Genomic DNA, 16,867 nt, shown 5'->3' with positions numbered 1-16,867 from the left:
TCATTCATTCATTGATGACATGTAAAAGGACCAGGAGAGAGACATACAAGAGTACTTGAATGTTTGCGAGATAGCTGCTACTCAATTTAGATAACAGACCTATCCTTGATGGATTATGGTTCTGTTTTTGATATCAGCTAATGAATTGCAAGATGAAGATGAATTTCTGGATATGTTATTAGAAGGAGAAAGAGAAAATGCTAATACACCCCATTATTAAAAGCTAGCAGCTCTAAAGACAAGTTGCATGGGAGTATTCTTTCCAAAGAATGTTCCAAAACAAACCCTGTTGGAATTCCACATTGTCAGACTATTTAGTCTCACAGTACCCTTCAGGCTACCTCTACTCCCAAAGAGCATTCAGAAAAGTCTAATGATACACCTGGGCAGTTGCATGACCAAAGTCCACATGGAGCCGAGTTACCTACACTGAGGCATGCCAGTCTTGCCCACCTCGCCCTTAAACTCGTACTCATAAACATAGTCTTGTGGCATTTTCCATTGCTAAAGAGAGTGCCATCAGGGACACTCTAGTCTTTTTGTACAGAACGTATTTCAATTCGTCTATTAAGTTCAGGAAGTGAATCCATCCATCCCATTTGTCTTTAATGCCACTGGTAGGCCTACTTGGTCATATCTGGAAAAGTTAAATGAGTCCACAGTTTTAGCTGTGTCGTGTAATCCCTCCAGAACAGAGTCCTAGCCATGACGTTTCAGTATTAGGATGTGCCAGTACTGTTACTTCACCTGCATTGCAGAATAGTCACAGTGTAGGACTACTGATGCTTTTCTGCAGAGTGCAGCTTTACATATAGATGCAGAACCTGAATCCAGCTCTGCTGTGTTTGAAAGGTCTCATTCTGACATGAGCTCTGGCCTACTTTGCCTACTTTAAACACTGATGTCGCCCCTAATAATGGGAAATCGAGTTCAGCCTGTCACTTTAAAAGCTGTTCTCTAAACAGTGAATTCTTATGTTTATTCAAGTACATGGAAAACGAGAGCGACAGTGGACCAGTGTATTATTCTGAAGATGTAATCTTGGCTTCAGAGCCTAAGTAAACCTCTATTTCAGACCCAGCTGCTGTCTATGTGTCTTTGACTTTTTCTTATCCGGGCACTAAATTGTATATTGAGGGCCCGATTCATGGAATTATTTGCACGTAAAATCGGTACTTGCGCGCCATTTTGTGTGCAAATTTCCGTTCGTCGATTCATGGAATTGAATGTGCAGTACTTTTCCTGGACTTGCATGGAGTTTGCGCATGCTCGACATGTCTCTACGAGTCATTGAGGGCCTTGCACGAGACTCCACGCTGAGCATAACCGTGGGTTGCACAGAGGGCTGGAAAGGGGGCAGTAAGCATCAAAAATGGAGAAGAAGTTGCTCAAAATGGGCGTTCCGAGGGACGGCCTGCAGGCAATCCCTCCCATGCCCACAATTTGGCAGCACAAGACGTATTCATGGATTCGATCGCGCAACCTTTCTCACCGGAAATGGCCACGCAAGTTCTTCATAAGATCCACCACCCAAAGGCAGGCGTGAGTACACTTGTGTGTAGGAATTGCAGCGCGCAGGTGGGTTGCATGTCAGATTTCGGGGTCAGTGTACGCAACCAGGGTTCTTAACTTACTTAGGGGTGCGCGTAAGCAGTGTAGCCAGGTGCAGGAACAGTTTACGGGGGTTCGCGCGCAGCTTTTCTGAGGTTAGACTAAGTTACGATTTTTCATATGCAGGCTGTCGGGGGGCCGGGAACAGTTACGGGGGATCCTGTGCAGGGTCCCAGAGATGCAGGCCTGCTTGCGGGGCACCCCACCAACTGTTTGGAGGGTGCGTGTATTTGTGCCCGGGGGAGCAGGCAACGGTGGCTGATCTGGCTGTTTATGCTTTGTGTGTGGGCGTCTCAGGGGAGTTCAGGATGCAACTTGCGAATACAGTTACTTTGCGCGAGCAATTTCATGAATACGCAGAGCTTGCATTTTTTAATTTGCACGCAGGCTCGCGCAGTGTCCTTCTCGGCGCGTGGCTCTTGCAGGATTTCTGAGCAAATTTCCATGAATCGGGCCCTGAATCTGCTTCTGGTTTAAGTATTGAGTTTACTGCTAATCCCAAATTAACTGCATTTGAGGGTGAGCAAATGTTCCCTCGCATGTTGAAAACCGACTGCAAACTCCTTTCTGAAAACCAACCTGTAGATTTTGTGCAAAATATTGGGCTTGTAGTTGAGGATAAAATCTGTTCTAATGTTTTTGTTCAACACGTTCTGATAAGTACTGTCATAACTGTCATATTAATTTAAATTGCAGTGCAATGGAAAGGCATATGCGATTTGGCAACTAAACATTTGCTTGCACCTTCTACAGCTGTGTCAAAAACATTAGTCTCTAATACTGCTTTATTGAAGTGCTCAATCTTTGCACAAGAGCATTCAGTTACAAAGAAGTATATTTTTACTATGGAAATATCACAATTATCTGTCTCCCAAGGTTTGGTTTGTAAAGACTTCTGAACCCAAACCAAACCCTCCCCCTCCAGAGCTGATACTCAGGAAACCATGAGGAGTGAAGAGATATTGACATACTCACATAATGTTATAGTTGGCAGCAATGCACAAAGTGCTGAGATGTTGCACTTGCTTGCACTCTACGGAACAGGATGCCCACCATGCATGTTCATTGTACTCAATCACCCATGGATCATTTACTCAAAGAAGAGATGCTTAGACCATCCATAGTGGTTAAAGAATCAGTAGACACAAAAAGAGTACTCAATTCCTTTCATCAATGTATTAACATTTCCAGAGCCACTAATTAAGGGGTTGAGCAATGTCGTCTTCAAAAACGATTCTCCTGTCAGCACTCAGAATAAAAAGCTTGTCTTTGTCTGCCAAAAGACCCTCCTTACCAGCATCTCAGAAAGGTCTCCAGATGCTGTAGTGGGTACCAAGAAGGTGTTCAATGACACCACCAGGAATCTATCGGATGCCAGAACAAGTACTCAGAAGATGCTTGATCAAATGTGAGCCAATTCTGCAGGTGCCGGTATGTGTGCTAAGAAGGTACTTCAAGTAACTTAAAATCCTCCAGTTTCTTGCTCACAGAAAAAGTAAGAGGTCTTAGTTCATGAACTTGATAGAGCAACCCTGCACCCTACTACTGGGTTCTTACAGTTTGCAATGTATCTTGGACTGCACTTTATTGTTGGACCTCTGCATGTTAAGGGCCCTCGTAGGTGCCCCTTTCCAGGGGTGCTCTCAGGTTCTGGTCCTCTTACCAGCATGGGGAGCTTCTGAATGGCCTGTGAGGTTCAGTCATTAGCTGAATATGCTTAAGAAGTAACCCACTAGCAAACCAAAACCTATAATATGAATTCTTTAAGTGACCCCATTCTAGAAAACAGTTTTGGAGCCAGAATGGACGTAAAATCGGTACTTGCGCGCCATTTTGTGTGCAAATTTCCGTTCGTCGATTCATGGAATTGAATGTGCAGTACTTTTCCTGGACTTGCATGGAGTTTGCGCATGCTCGACATGTCTCTACGAGCCATTGAGGGCCTTGCACGAGACTCCACGCTGAGCATAACCGTGGGTTGCACAGAGGGCTGGAAAGGGGGCAGTAAGCATCAAAAATGGAGAAGAAGTTGCTCAAAATGGGCGTTCCGAGGGACGGCCTGCAGGCAATCCCTCCCATGCCCACAATTTGGCAGCACAAGACGTATTCATGGATTCGATCGCGCAACCTTTCTCACCGGAAATGGCCACGCAAGTTCTTCATAAGATCCACCACCCAAAGGCAGGCGTGAGTACACTTGTGTGTAGGAATTGCAGCGCGCAGGTGGGTTGCATGTCAGATTTCGGGGTCAGTGTACGCAACCAGGGTTCTTAACTTACTTAGGGGTGCGCGTAAGCAGTGTAGCCAGGTGCAGGAACAGTTTACGGGGGTTCGCGCGCAGCTTTTCTGAGGTTAGACCAAGTTACGATTTTTCATATGCAGGCTGTCGGGGGGCCGGGAACAGTTACGGGGGATCCTGTGCAGGGTCCCAGAGATGCAGGCCTGCTTGCGGGGCACCCCACCAACTGTTTGGAGGGTGCGTGTATTTGTGCCCGGGGGAGCAGGCAACGGTGGCTGATCTGGCTGTTTATGCTTTGTGTGTGGGCGTCTCAGGGGAGTTCAGGATGCAACTTGCGAATACAGTTACTTTGAAAGAGCAATTTCATGAGTACGCAGAGCTTGCATTTTTTAATTTGCACGCAGGCTCGCGCAGTGTCCTTCTCGGCGCGTGGCTCTTGCAGGATTTCTGAGCAAATTTCCATGAATCGGGCCCTGAATCTGCTTCTGGTTTAAGTATTGAGTTTACTGCTAATCCCAAATTAACTGCATTTGAGGGTGAGCAAATGTTCCCTCGCATGTTGAAAACCGACTGCAAACTCCTTTCTGAAAACCAACCTGTAGATTTTGTGCAAAATATTGGGCTTGTAGTTGAGGATAAAATCTGTTCTAACGTTTTTGTTCAACACGTTCTGATAAGTACTGTCATAACTGTCATATTAATTTAAATTGCAGTGCAATGGAAAGGCATATGCGATTTGGCAACTAAACATTTGCTTGCACCTTCTACAGCTGTGTCAAAAACATTAGTCTCTAATACTGCTTTATTGAAGTGCTCAATCTTTGCACAAGAGCATTCAGTTACAAAGAAGTATATTTTTACTATGGAAATATCACAATTATCTGTCTCCCAAGGTTTGGTTTGTAAAGACTTCTGAACCCAAACCAAACCCTCCCCCTCCAGAGCTGATACTCAGGAAACCATGAGGAGTGAAGAGATATTGACATACTCACATAATGTTATAGTTGGCAGCAATGCACAAAGTGCTGAGATGTTGCAATTGCTTGCACTGTACGGAACAGGATGCCCACCATGCATGTTCATTGTACTCAATCACCCGTGGATCATTTACTCAAAGAAGAGATGCTTAAACCATCCATAGTGGTTAAAGAATCTGTAGACACAAAAAGAGTACTCAATTCCTTTCATCAATGTATTAACATTTCCAGAGCCACTAATTAAGGGGTTGAGCAATTTGTACGTCTTCAAAAACGATTCTCCTGTCAGCACTCAGAATAAAAAGCTTGTCTTTGTCTGCCAAAAGACCCTCCTTACCAGCATCTCAGAAAGGTCTCCAGATGCTGTTGAGGGTACCAAGAAGGTGTTCAATGACACCACCAGGAATCTATCAGATGCCAGAACAAGTACTCAGAAGATGCTTGATCAAATGTGAGCCAATTCTGCAGGTGCCGGTATGTGTGCTAAGAAGGTACTTCAAGTAACTTAAAATCCTCCAGTTTCTTGCTCACAGAAAAAGTAAGAGGTCTTAGTTCATAAACTTGATAGAGCAACCCTGCACCCTACTACTGGGTTCTTACAGTTTGCAATGTATCTTGGACTGCACTTTATTGTTGGACCTCTGCATGTTAAGGGCCCTCATAGGTGCCCCTTTCCAGGGGTGCTCTCAGGTTCTGGTCCTCTTACCAGCATGGGGAGCTTCTGAATGGCCTGTGAGGTTCAGTCATTCGCTGATTATGCTTAAGAGGTAACCCACTAGCAAACCAAAACCTATAATATGAATTCTATAAGTGACCCCATTCTAGAAAACAGTTTTGGAGCCAGAATGGTGCATTGTGGTCCTTTCCTTGATTACATTTTGGGAAATCTGCATGTCTACGGACTTATTGGTCCTGGCTTAAGCCTGTCCTGATCCTGCTCCATGCAGGACTCCTGGAACTTTTGAGCATGCCCTCTGATTAATTAAAAAGCAAAAAGTCAGTACATAATCCATTTCAGTCTTTGCAGCCTTGCTTTCCCCCAAACCATGCCCGACCATGCTCAGGAGATCAAGTCCTCGGTGCTTGCAGCTGGGTTAATTGACAGTTGGTTATCATTGTCAGCTTCCCGTTATAAGCCCTCTGATATTTGAGCTCAGAGTTCCAACATCTGGTTTTCTCCTGGGGCCCTGATCACTCTAAACCATATCCTGACCCTTTAGCTTGCTTGTTGCACTTTGCTCTTGAAAGGGATAACCAGGCGCACTTCTTTCCAGAATGAAACCTGATTTGGAAATTCCCTTCCATTCTGAAGACTGGCTTGTAAGATGTGTGTTTCCACCTTGAAGACTTGTTTCAAGGTCCCTGTTTCCAACCTTGATTGCATGTTTCCCTTTTCCAGCAGGAACCTTTGCTTAGGGGCGGCTCGCCCAAAAATGGGTGTCCTACCCATTTTGGACAAGCTGCTGAGCTAGCCCAGCGAATACACTAAGCACTACCTCACCTGTAACAAGCAGCTGAGGGAGCATTCCTGGGCTGGCTTGAACTGTCAAAGTAAGCCCGGTTTCAGTGATAAAAAACGAAACTATTTGAAAAATGATTTGCGGTATGTTTACCGTCTCATCATACTTCTTCTACTGGAATGCCCGCAAAAGAAAATTCTAAGGCCCTTTTACTAAGTGGATTTTTACATGTTCTGCTCTATGGTTCTTTTTCTTTCAATATTTGCTTTCAATGATTAACCTGCGAATGCACCAATTATCATATTTTGATGTTTGAAAGAGAAAATGATGTTAATAGTGAATTTAGTATTCTAACTATTATTGCCCATTTTGTAGGTTGGCCTGCTATCCGCAGTTCCGCATATGGTAATGACCATAATTGTACCCATTGGTGGGCAGCTGGCAGATTTTTTACGAAGCAGAAAGATATTGTCTACAACCACAGTCAGAAAAATAATGAATTGTGGAGGTAGAGTATAATTAATTATCTTAAAAAGAATGTTCAATGTAGTTTGCTGCACTCACACCTTCTTGCAACCGATGATGGGAATATTTTGTTTCAGTCTTAACCTTGCATGCAACAACTGTCTATCCCTGTAAAGAAGATATGCCACAGAATCCCAAGGAAAGTTTGGTGAACGTAAGAGAGAATCAAGACATAACATACAGAAATCATCTGGACCAGATAAAGCTGTTTGTTTTGTTTTATTTTATCTAGATGTACCCTAAAGTCTAAATGTGCGAGAACGCAAGGCCAGAGCTAATCCTGAAAAGGTGCTTGCTGTAAAGAATGGTTGCGCTGGGCAAACGCAACATTGTGATTTGTAATTGCTATTAGCACCCTCAGCGGGTGCAAAAGCCAATCAGGTTGCTCCAAACCTGGGCTGGATCTACCCGAGGGCTCTGCTCCCCCTGCCTCCCAACCTCGAAATCCATCACCTGTACACTCCCCAAACCCTCTCTCCTTACATGAAAGAGGCTCCTCCGTCCTGGGCCGCACAGGCAGCTTCGCTTCCTGATGATGGAAATGGAAGAAGGGCCTGGTAACGGCACTGGCACCCATGGTTACAGCCTTCGCTTGGTTCGGGCCTCTAACTTGGGCACTGGGCCCTTACCAGTCGGTGTAGCCGGCCGAACATGTGATTAATGCTTAATTACCACATGGAGATCGTTACTGACCTCCTCTAAGCCAATCAGAATGTTTAGAGTGCAGTCAATAACTACTTTTTTAACAAGACACCTCTTCTACGTACGGTATGACAATTTTTTCGTTGCAACATCCTCTTTAGCAAACCGAAACGAAAGCTACAACATGGGAAAATGCTTTCACTTTCTTATAGAGAAGTAATTTACTTTTTACATTTACATGTTATGTTATGTTGATTTATACCGCGCACCGCTATCATCCAAGGGCAGTCTCCAAGCATGACAACTAATGCACGCTGATGTTAAACCTGCTCTAGTTTAATGAAGTTTGCAATTAAAATGGTTAACTTATGACAACAACCTTGTTCTTTTCATATTAAAAAATAAAAACAAATGTCATTTACTAACTCAGTTTGTCTGTTTACTTTACTCACTATTAGTACCTGGCGAGGGACAATCCGAATTTAACAAACATTCTGATTGGCCCTTGCCAGGGCTTTACCTGACCTGGAATCCCCCGGCGGGATGCTTTTGCATTGCTCAGGCCTATAACTATGGGGCCCGGGGCATTACCTGACTCAGTTATTCCCCTGCGTCTCTTGCTTAATGGAAGTAATAGCTTTACTTTACCTCCAAAACATGTATTGCTATTAGCACCATGTGCTTATAGCCATGTAGACATAATGAGTGGTCAATTTCGCTTGGGATAATATTCCTTCCCCAATTTACGTCCTGAGGTAGAGCCTCGAACCATAACTTGGTGGCAGGTTATTATCCCACGATAATGACCCCTCCCTCAGTCCATAAGGTTATATTAGGAATTTAGATGGCCACATTACAAACACTTGAAAGTCGTGGAAATTTGGTGAAGGACACGTTTTAAAGTTTAGCGATTGCTCATGAGATGGCAAAGGATTAAATGGTTACTACCCAGTATTCGTTTTGAAAATGGAAGCTGTCCATTCTGGAGCTCTTCCACGCTGCGTGGAGCAGCAATTGACACCCAGGCATCAAGCTCCGTCAGTGAGGGACTGTTTTTTAGCACCAAAATGCCTGCTTCATAACAAGACAATCATTGTGATCCCTTTCATGGTCAGGGGTCGCAATGCCAGCCCATTACGAAACCTTAAACAACGCATGCTTTTGTTTCCTTGCAGGACACAATCCCTGCTTTTCCTACCGTGCACAAAGATACAAACAGTTCAAACCCAGCTTTTCATGAGGTGGGCCATGTGCAACTCATACTGCACAGCTACTCTACTTTTTCTCTCATTACTTTGGGCACAGGACAATGGTGTTCCTGTGTCGTAGTGCTGTAATCATTTCCGTTTTGTGTTTTCACTGTTTTATTCATTCGTCCCCTCATTTGAACCTGGTACACTATAATACCCAGAGTATACAGTCTATACGGGTCATGATCATCGTGGTGCAGAGTGTAAAACAGGGTTCTGCAACCTTTGGCTCTCCAGATGTTTAGAACTACAATTCCCATGATATCTGGCTATTGACTAAGCTGGTTTAGGAATAGATGGCAGTTATAGTCCAAAACACATGGCGAGCCAAAGGTTGCAGAGCCCTGGTGCAAAGCATGTGTAAAATGCATGGATAAACATGTTATTCATGCTTCTTACCCTACTTCACATTTTCAATCATTTGTATGGCAGAGCGGGGCTTGGAATGGTATTACCTTTTCCTCCAGCAATGTCCACTCTTCATGCTACAGAAATGCTTTGGATTCCTAGGGAATCTTCCCGCTTTTTAAACTAGCTAAAAAGCAGGCGGTTTCAAAAGGAATCCTTTGTAAAGAATGCCATGCTTAAATTGCTGGCTGCATTACCCAATCTATGAAGCGCAAAAAGGTATAGGCAATTACGCATGCATTTACACCTTTGTTTTGCAGTTAGAACCGCAATTGGCCACAACTGCATGAAAGGGCTCCATTTGAATGTAAGTGCAGATGTAACAAGTCCCATCTGTGCAATGTATAGGGAAATGTAAGGTGAGCCCCCTAAATATCTATATTCTACATTTCTGTGTGTTTACCCTAAAAGGGCGGGTTTTCATTAGTTATCTGTATTTAAGTAAAGTACACATTTTTATAGAACCTTGCTTGGGATGTCCTTTTATTTTGGTACTTGCGGTACTGTTGTTGTTTTCAAGTTTCTGCTTCACATATCTGAAGATTATAGTCTGCCCTCAGTCCACCTTACCAAAATAGAAGCAAAAGAAGAGGTATACAATGCACTTTCTACCTGTTTACTTTTATGAATAAAAAAAGCATTGAGACGAGTTGTAGTACAAGGGCCAGCATAGCACATAGAAGCATTTACTCCCCATTGCACTTCTTCTGGCCAATATCAGATTTTGTCACTCTGTTGGCACTGGTGCCAACCTACAGCTTAGTTCAGCAAATAAAGTAACTGTGAAGACACCATTAAGAACACGAATTTAGTAATTTCTTTTAATGACTAAAATGGGATCTTTGCCATCATTGAGAAAGTTAGGCAAGCAGATAATGGTTCCCCATGGCAAGAGAGCTAAAGGCCTGAGGCCCTAGAGGGCTATAAGGCCTGAGCTAGGTACAAGTCTGGTAGCTAAGAGGTGATTTTGCTAGCTAGCTGCAGCACATCTTATTACAGCTACTAAGCTAGTTAGCTGCAGCACGTCTTATTACAGGAGCACGGAAATTTGACCAAATTTTTCCCATCCTACGTGAGCTAACTTGGTTTCCACCCCAAGCCAGGATACTGTTCAAGACTGCATGTATTATCTACAAAACAATCACGAGTCGCACACCAGTGTACCTGGCAGCTAAGCTCCACATATCTGGTGGCACACACTCCTCGCGCAGCAAATTGACCAAACAGCTTGAATCACAACTTATCTGCAAAGAGAGGACGCTCAAACAACTCTTCTCTTGTAATGCACCCACCCTCTGGAATTCGATCCCAGTTTCGGCTCGGGATGCTCCCACAATTTTCCAATTTTGCAAAACTCTCAAAACATGGCTCTTTCAACAGCACCTGACCAAGGAGTAATTTCAATGGATGCACTTACCAACACAAATACCTCATAGTTCTGTGCTACTAAGATGGCAGCACAAATGTGGGCTACCCACACTCTGTACAGCACTCGAGCTAGGTCCACCCTTTAAACAATAAAGATAAAAACTATTAAATAAATAAAAGAGGTTGGGGAGACCCAGGGGATAGTGAGGATAAACATCACCAAAGAACAGTAGTATTAATCCCTGAGAAAACAAATCAAAGTGGTAATAGGTGGTCACAAACATAACCCCCTTAATTTGCTCCCCCTCATTTCCTTTGGTACCACTAATGTGGTGATGGATATTGTTGAGTAGGTTCACGTTCCGAAGGATGCATTCAGGGCATAACACGTGAACACCACTGGGGGATAATCCTTACGAAGACATTTTCCTCAGAGGATTCTGAAGCATTCATAGATTTGATTGCCCCACCAGAGCCCTACCACATATATACTTACAAGAGAAATACTCTCATGAATCACTTCTGAGTGTAGTGTGACGAAAAGCAATGTGATGTCACTTTTTCCCTAGGGGAAGTCCCTCCAAATGGCAGAGGGGATTACTTTCTCCAGAGAACCCAGTGTGTTCAGATAGTTCCATCTAGTTCTATACACACCCCTTCTCAGCCTCCCATAGGCAATACTCCACAGTAGACCTCTGTAGGGTTGAAAGAGTTGTCCCTCTAAGCCAGACTGGGATGAGGAAGAAGCAGACCTGTTTAAGAAAATCTGTATGGCCAAAAACTGAGACAAAGAAGAGAGGTGGAGAGGTGAAGAATACCTCTTCAGGCTATGTTGCACAGTCTAGTTTTCAGAAGCCCTCTATTGGTTATAGGGAATATATATTAGAAGAGGAACAACGCAAATGGCTACGCAGTAGTAGCAGCCGCAGAAGTAGACAGACGTGGAGAAGCAGTAGCCAGAGCTGGAGAAGCAGTGACAGTACAGTAGACTGCAAAGGGGAGCCAAAGACAACATGAGATAAAGAGCGCAAGAAGAAAAAGCAAGAAGAATTTAATTGATCTGCAACCTCTAACGAAGTTGGGAGACCAGTATCTGAACACAGAAAGCATTCACAGTCAGAACAGATCACGACCTCGGAGAAGGGCAGAAGATCGGTACCTGAACACAGACGGTGTTCGCAAGGGAAGTTTTTCCAAGCAGTGCTGATGCCGGAGTGAAGAAGCGCAGCTAGGCATTCCGGGTCCCATTAACACAGAGCCAGAAATGAATACCACATGCAATGCAGGTAAAGTGCTAAACATATATTTGCCCGCAGAGGAGGGCTCGGGGACCGGAGGGAACGGTGGGTATCTGCCGGCGGCAATGAAAGCGACTTTTTATTATAAAACACATATCTGGCTATGTGAAAACTGACTGGTAGACTCGAGCAGGAGAGTGAACCCAAACTACCAAAGGGTGATAAAAGATTGAAGCGACACCCCAGCAACTTAGAGAGTTGTCAGCAAAACCCTTCTTATTAATTTCAGTGAAAGGGGCGGGGTGAAACAAGGATACTTGGCAGGTGAATAAACCAAGTATACTATGAATGCAACAATTGGAAGCTGGATTCGCTTCACTAAACTATGAAAGAAAAGAAGGCAAAGATAAGAAGTGAAAACCAGGGTCTCAGACCCATGCTGCAGAGAGCTGAACTATCTGCTAAGTGAAGGAGGAAATTCTATTAACATACGCAGAGGCTTGAGAATGACTAGGCAAAGGAAACCATTTTCTTGGTCTTAATCTTATGGAACTTTGTTTTTTTTTTTAAACCATCCTTTTGTTCCTTTATTCTGGGACTTTGGAGCAAACTGTAAGTGATCAGATGAGAGACAATTCCCTTTTTTACTTTATATTGTGTTTAGCTGTGAGGGCCAGATTAGGATTTGGACACAGGACAGACAACTTTACTTTGGACATTCTGACACAGCCAATAGTTGGTTTTGTTGAGGCAGGGAAACCCCTCTTAGAGTTAGGGCAGGTTAGCACCTTTTTCCAACCCCCGTTTTTGTTGTTCGATAAAAGTCTTTGACAAACACCATATCAGCTTTGTGTCCGAGTCATACTCCTAAACCTCACATATGGTGTCAGCAGTGGGCTGCTACCTAATTGACAAAAACAGGGGAATCCACATGATCAGCAAGATGGATCACATAATCTCTGGCCCCTCCATTACTACGCCTGGAAAATAATTGATTAACGTAATCTTTTCCACTAGTAGGTCATCTATCCAAGAAACAGAGACCCATCAATCCCACAACCATCTAAACTCTAGGGTGGGGTCACCTTCCATCTATTAATCCTGTAAGGGAAACTATAGAGGGGAACAGGTATCATCTTTTTTGTCCCACCGAGTATCATTCCTGCCAGAAACAAGATTATCATCTCTTTGGATTTACAGGTAAACCTTCCCACTAATTTGGTCATCTATATTATGCCTCCTGAGTGAACTGACCGAAAGAAAGAGGGCAGAATACTACCCCTCCTGTCCTGTTGTAGGGAGGAAATTACGTTTGCCCTCTTGAACTTTTCGTCAATCCCAGTTAAGGTTGGAAAAGGTGAGTTGATGTGCCACTTGATATATGATAACCTACGGGAGTTTTCACCCAGTACAATCCGGGGGTGGGGGGAGAAGAAGGACCCCCTGATAATCAACCGGGGGAGAGTAGACTCCAATGAAAAAAAATTTCCCACTCAAAAGCGGAAGCTAAGCTATATTCCAACTTTTGTTGTGATCTGGCTCACAACGAGTCCGCAGGGGAAAAGGACCACCTTCCCAGTTACTTAACATCTCAGGAAAGTCCCTTTTCCACGGGAATAGAAAGCCATATAGAACTTAGAAGGACTGGGAATACCATGTCATACCCTGTGGAGGTTAAAATGTCCCAACAATTAAAGGAGAATGCTCAAAAAAGTCTTCAGACCCTAGTTATGATGACTACCAGAGAAAGTCTCAGCCCCCTTTCTCCTTAGCATCATTATTATCCTCTTTTGAGGGAACCATATACAAATTCCAGAGTCAAAAATGTGGGAAGTTCAGTTCACCTCAATGGACATTCAGTAAGAGATGGGCATCCCTGTTCAGAAAGCCAAAAGGTGCTGGGTTTACAGGAAGTATGCCATAAAAAGAGGGAAAGATCCTGCCAAGTCTTTCCCTCAGGGAAAGGAGCTAGTTTTAGAGTCACTGTAGAGGTGCTCCAGGGGAAGGCAAGAATAATAGGATCTATCTTTGTTCCCTGTGTAGGGGCATTGACAGATCCCCAGAAAATGCTATGAAGGCAAGTTGTGGTTGCTTCTGTGGAAGCTGATGGCATTTTACTTTAGGTCCAATGATGTACCTGAGCCTCGGATGGTGCAGGACATAGCAGCCATCGTTGTGGCAGTGAGGCAGAAACCACAGCCATGGTAAGGCGTGGTGGCCTTGACTAAATGCTGATTAGTTGGCAAGTGCACAGGTGCCCATAAGGCTCTGCAAGTAGGAAAGAAGTCACCCTTCGATGCCCAGATAAGCCTGCCTACATCCCTACATTAGATCATGAAGTCGGGTTAAGCTGCCTTAGAACTATCGGAAGGGGCTGGTTGAACTAGTGCGGTTTGATGGCTCTACATTACAAGGTTCCTTCTTCGTGAGCATTCTTCTTTCCTGCTTTCTGACTTATGCCTACACCGGCCCTGTCACGGCATAGCTACACAGATTTTTGGTCCTGGCCTCACTTGGGAACAAGGCCTTATGTTTGCTGCTCCGCTCTCCCCCTCGCTCCCCTTTGGCATGTTGGAGGGGTGACAGTGTGTTGGCTTCATCAGGTTGGCCGATTGAAGTCTCCCAGGGACCGAAAGAATGTGGGAGAAAGTAGAGGGGAAAAGGTGGAGAGAAGAGATGTGGTAAGTGAGTGGGGGAGTTAGCACTCCTCTACGTTCCCCTGGCCTTTTGAGTTAACATCTCTGTGACTCTTACCTATGTCTATTTACTGATTCTCTGATTATTTGATAATAATTAAAGTGCATTGTACCATATTGCTGTACCTCTTGGTGGGGGGATCAGATTGGTCTCGTAGCCTCTTAGCCTCTCTGGCATAATTGGCTGCACCAAGTAGCGGGCTTGTGGCATAGGGGCCAGTTTGCTGATATTAAGCTACCCGAAACCCACAACTGAGTAACAGGGAGGAACCCCCGCAAAAAAAGAAAAACAAAGGGGCGCATTGTCTGCTGCTGCTGTTGGCCCCTGCTTGTGCTCTTAGCTCTCAAATATAATGGTTCCCGTAGATCAGTGGGGCTATGTTTCTGACTTGATGAAGCATAGATCTATGAACAGGTCTAAGGGCAAAGCCAAAACTGCTTGCCCCGAGCCTGCCATGAGACTCAGGATGACTAGAATCCCACGTCACCCGGAGTGACCTGGGCCAAACTACTATCAGGTGGGCTTACCCACAACCACTGTGAAAAGCCCTGAGAAATTTACAGTCAGTACAGATGATTCTGCATGACATTTGCCTGAGTATCCTGCTCCTACGAGCTCACCATCCAACTTTCAACTGCTCTTGATGGTCCCTGCTATGCATACATCAGGTGAAATAGAACAGATTCTGCCCAATACCCTCACAACCCAGACGGATATTGGGGGCATTCCAAGCCCCCACCCGGCACACTTTGTGCCTAATGTCTCTTGTGCCAGATGCCCTGAAGACATAGTGGAGGTTAATTAAGGCCCTCTAGAGCCAGCGTCTGGCAGGTTTATACTGGAGGCCCTGCAACATTCCATCAATAGGCTATATGAAGAAAATTGTCTCAGCCAGAAAGTTAGAGACACCAAACCCTATTCTGTATCAGTGTAAGAGGATGATTTGGTGGGGGCCCGAGAATCTGAGCCTGAGCTTGAGTACGCAATGTCTCGAGTGGTCCCCTTGCCAACACTGCATATGGCTTTTAGGGGTGCAAGGAGAATGTTTTATCCCATTCCAGCTATACACCCTGTCATCATGGAGTCCCACACAACTCTTTCAGAGTGGGGGGATGGAAGCACTGGCACCATTTCTAATGGTGTTGGTGCTTCTGTAAAAACTGTGCCAACTGGGGCTGATGCAGCCGGCAGATCAGAATTGCCAGGTGCAGAGTCCCCGGCAGGCACAGTTCTAGTCTGCTGGTCCGGAATGGGTGCTGGTACGTTGCTACCAGCATCCTTAATTCCAGACCGGCAGACTTGTAATGAGGGCCATGCCTATACAAATCCTTGAGGATAATTGACAATCTAACTCGTATGGTGGGGTGTAAGCACAAAGTCAACACTTGTGAGACACCTCATGGAAACCAGGGAGTGGTTAAGGAGAACAACATGACCAGGAGAGACAGCCAAGACCTGGGCCAGGTACCTCCACCTATAGAGGGAGCACTGTGAGACCCTGAATTATCCATAACGAGGACAAACGGATATCTTGGGGAAACAATCCTCATAGAATCGTATTCATAAATGGAAGCCACAAGCACAGAGCTATGCAAGAAAAAAAATTGTATGAACAGCTGTAAATAGGCTTGGTAGAAGTGGATAGTAAATTGACCTTGGTTAATAAGTCTAGGCATTCAGATGCTTGTATAAGCACAGCCTCTACATTTGGGGCAATGACCTCAGACAATACTACAACAGGAAATGAATGAAGTTCCGAGACGAGGGATGAGGAAAAGGACCCCTTGAAAGAATGGAGAAATCAGAACCTAATATACACCTTCAAAGGGAGAACCCATGGCAATAAGAACACCTGTAAACGTACTTTAATAGCTGCCATTCAAGAAACTTTAGGATTTATGGAGGTCTCTTTACAAATAATTTAGTGCAATTAGGATATTAGCAGATTGTATGCATTGTGGAGACTGAAATGTATGCTTTTGTTTTAGCAATACTCATTTCCATGCTTGCCTAATCCAGTATAGAGAGATTTTAGCAAGAAAAGGGAAATCAAGAAAAGGGAAATACATCTTTTCAGATCCAAATGTTGTAATTTACATGATTCCTGGCAGGAATGTGTTAACCCAGCTCTGTCCGCAGGGATTTCTGGTGCTGTACAGGCTGATTGTGTTATTACACCCACAAACCAAACCTCACCCATTATGGATCTTTTGAAAGCAGAATTAGGGAGGGTCTGTGCTCCAAATAAAGGTCACATTAAAATATTTCTTTTAAAACAAGCTGGAGAAAGAGTATATGACTGCCTTCTGTTGCACAAACCAGCTGATATTTAGTATGGTAGGGGATAGAGGTCCAGGAGGAGGTAAAGTCACAAACTGTTATAACCCCTGTAAACTTAGTTTTCTTGAATGTGTCAGGAATCAGAAATAAACTGTGATGAGGACTGGCTGCA

General features: G+C 44.3%; 1 protein-coding gene across 1 annotated transcript in view; it reads left to right on the top strand.

The window, feature by feature from the left end:
• SLC17A8 (solute carrier family 17 member 8) overlaps nt 1-16,867 on the top strand; it is a 769,865-nt gene that overhangs the window by 600,974 nt on the left and 152,024 nt on the right. Inside the window, exon 9 of the mRNA XM_069629352.1 lies at nt 6,663-6,795. Coding sequence (XP_069485453.1) covers nt 6,663-6,795 — 133 coding nt within the window. The remainder of the gene's footprint in view (nt 1-6,662; nt 6,796-16,867) is intronic.

The sequence above is a fragment of the Ambystoma mexicanum genome, chromosome 12 (genome assembly GCF_040938575.1).
Source record: "Ambystoma mexicanum isolate Mex_15411 chromosome 12, UKY_AmexF1_1, whole genome shotgun sequence".
In the NCBI taxonomy this organism is placed as follows: domain Eukaryota; kingdom Metazoa; phylum Chordata; class Amphibia; order Caudata; family Ambystomatidae; genus Ambystoma; species Ambystoma mexicanum.
This window is presented reverse-complemented; position numbering and strand designations above follow the sequence as displayed.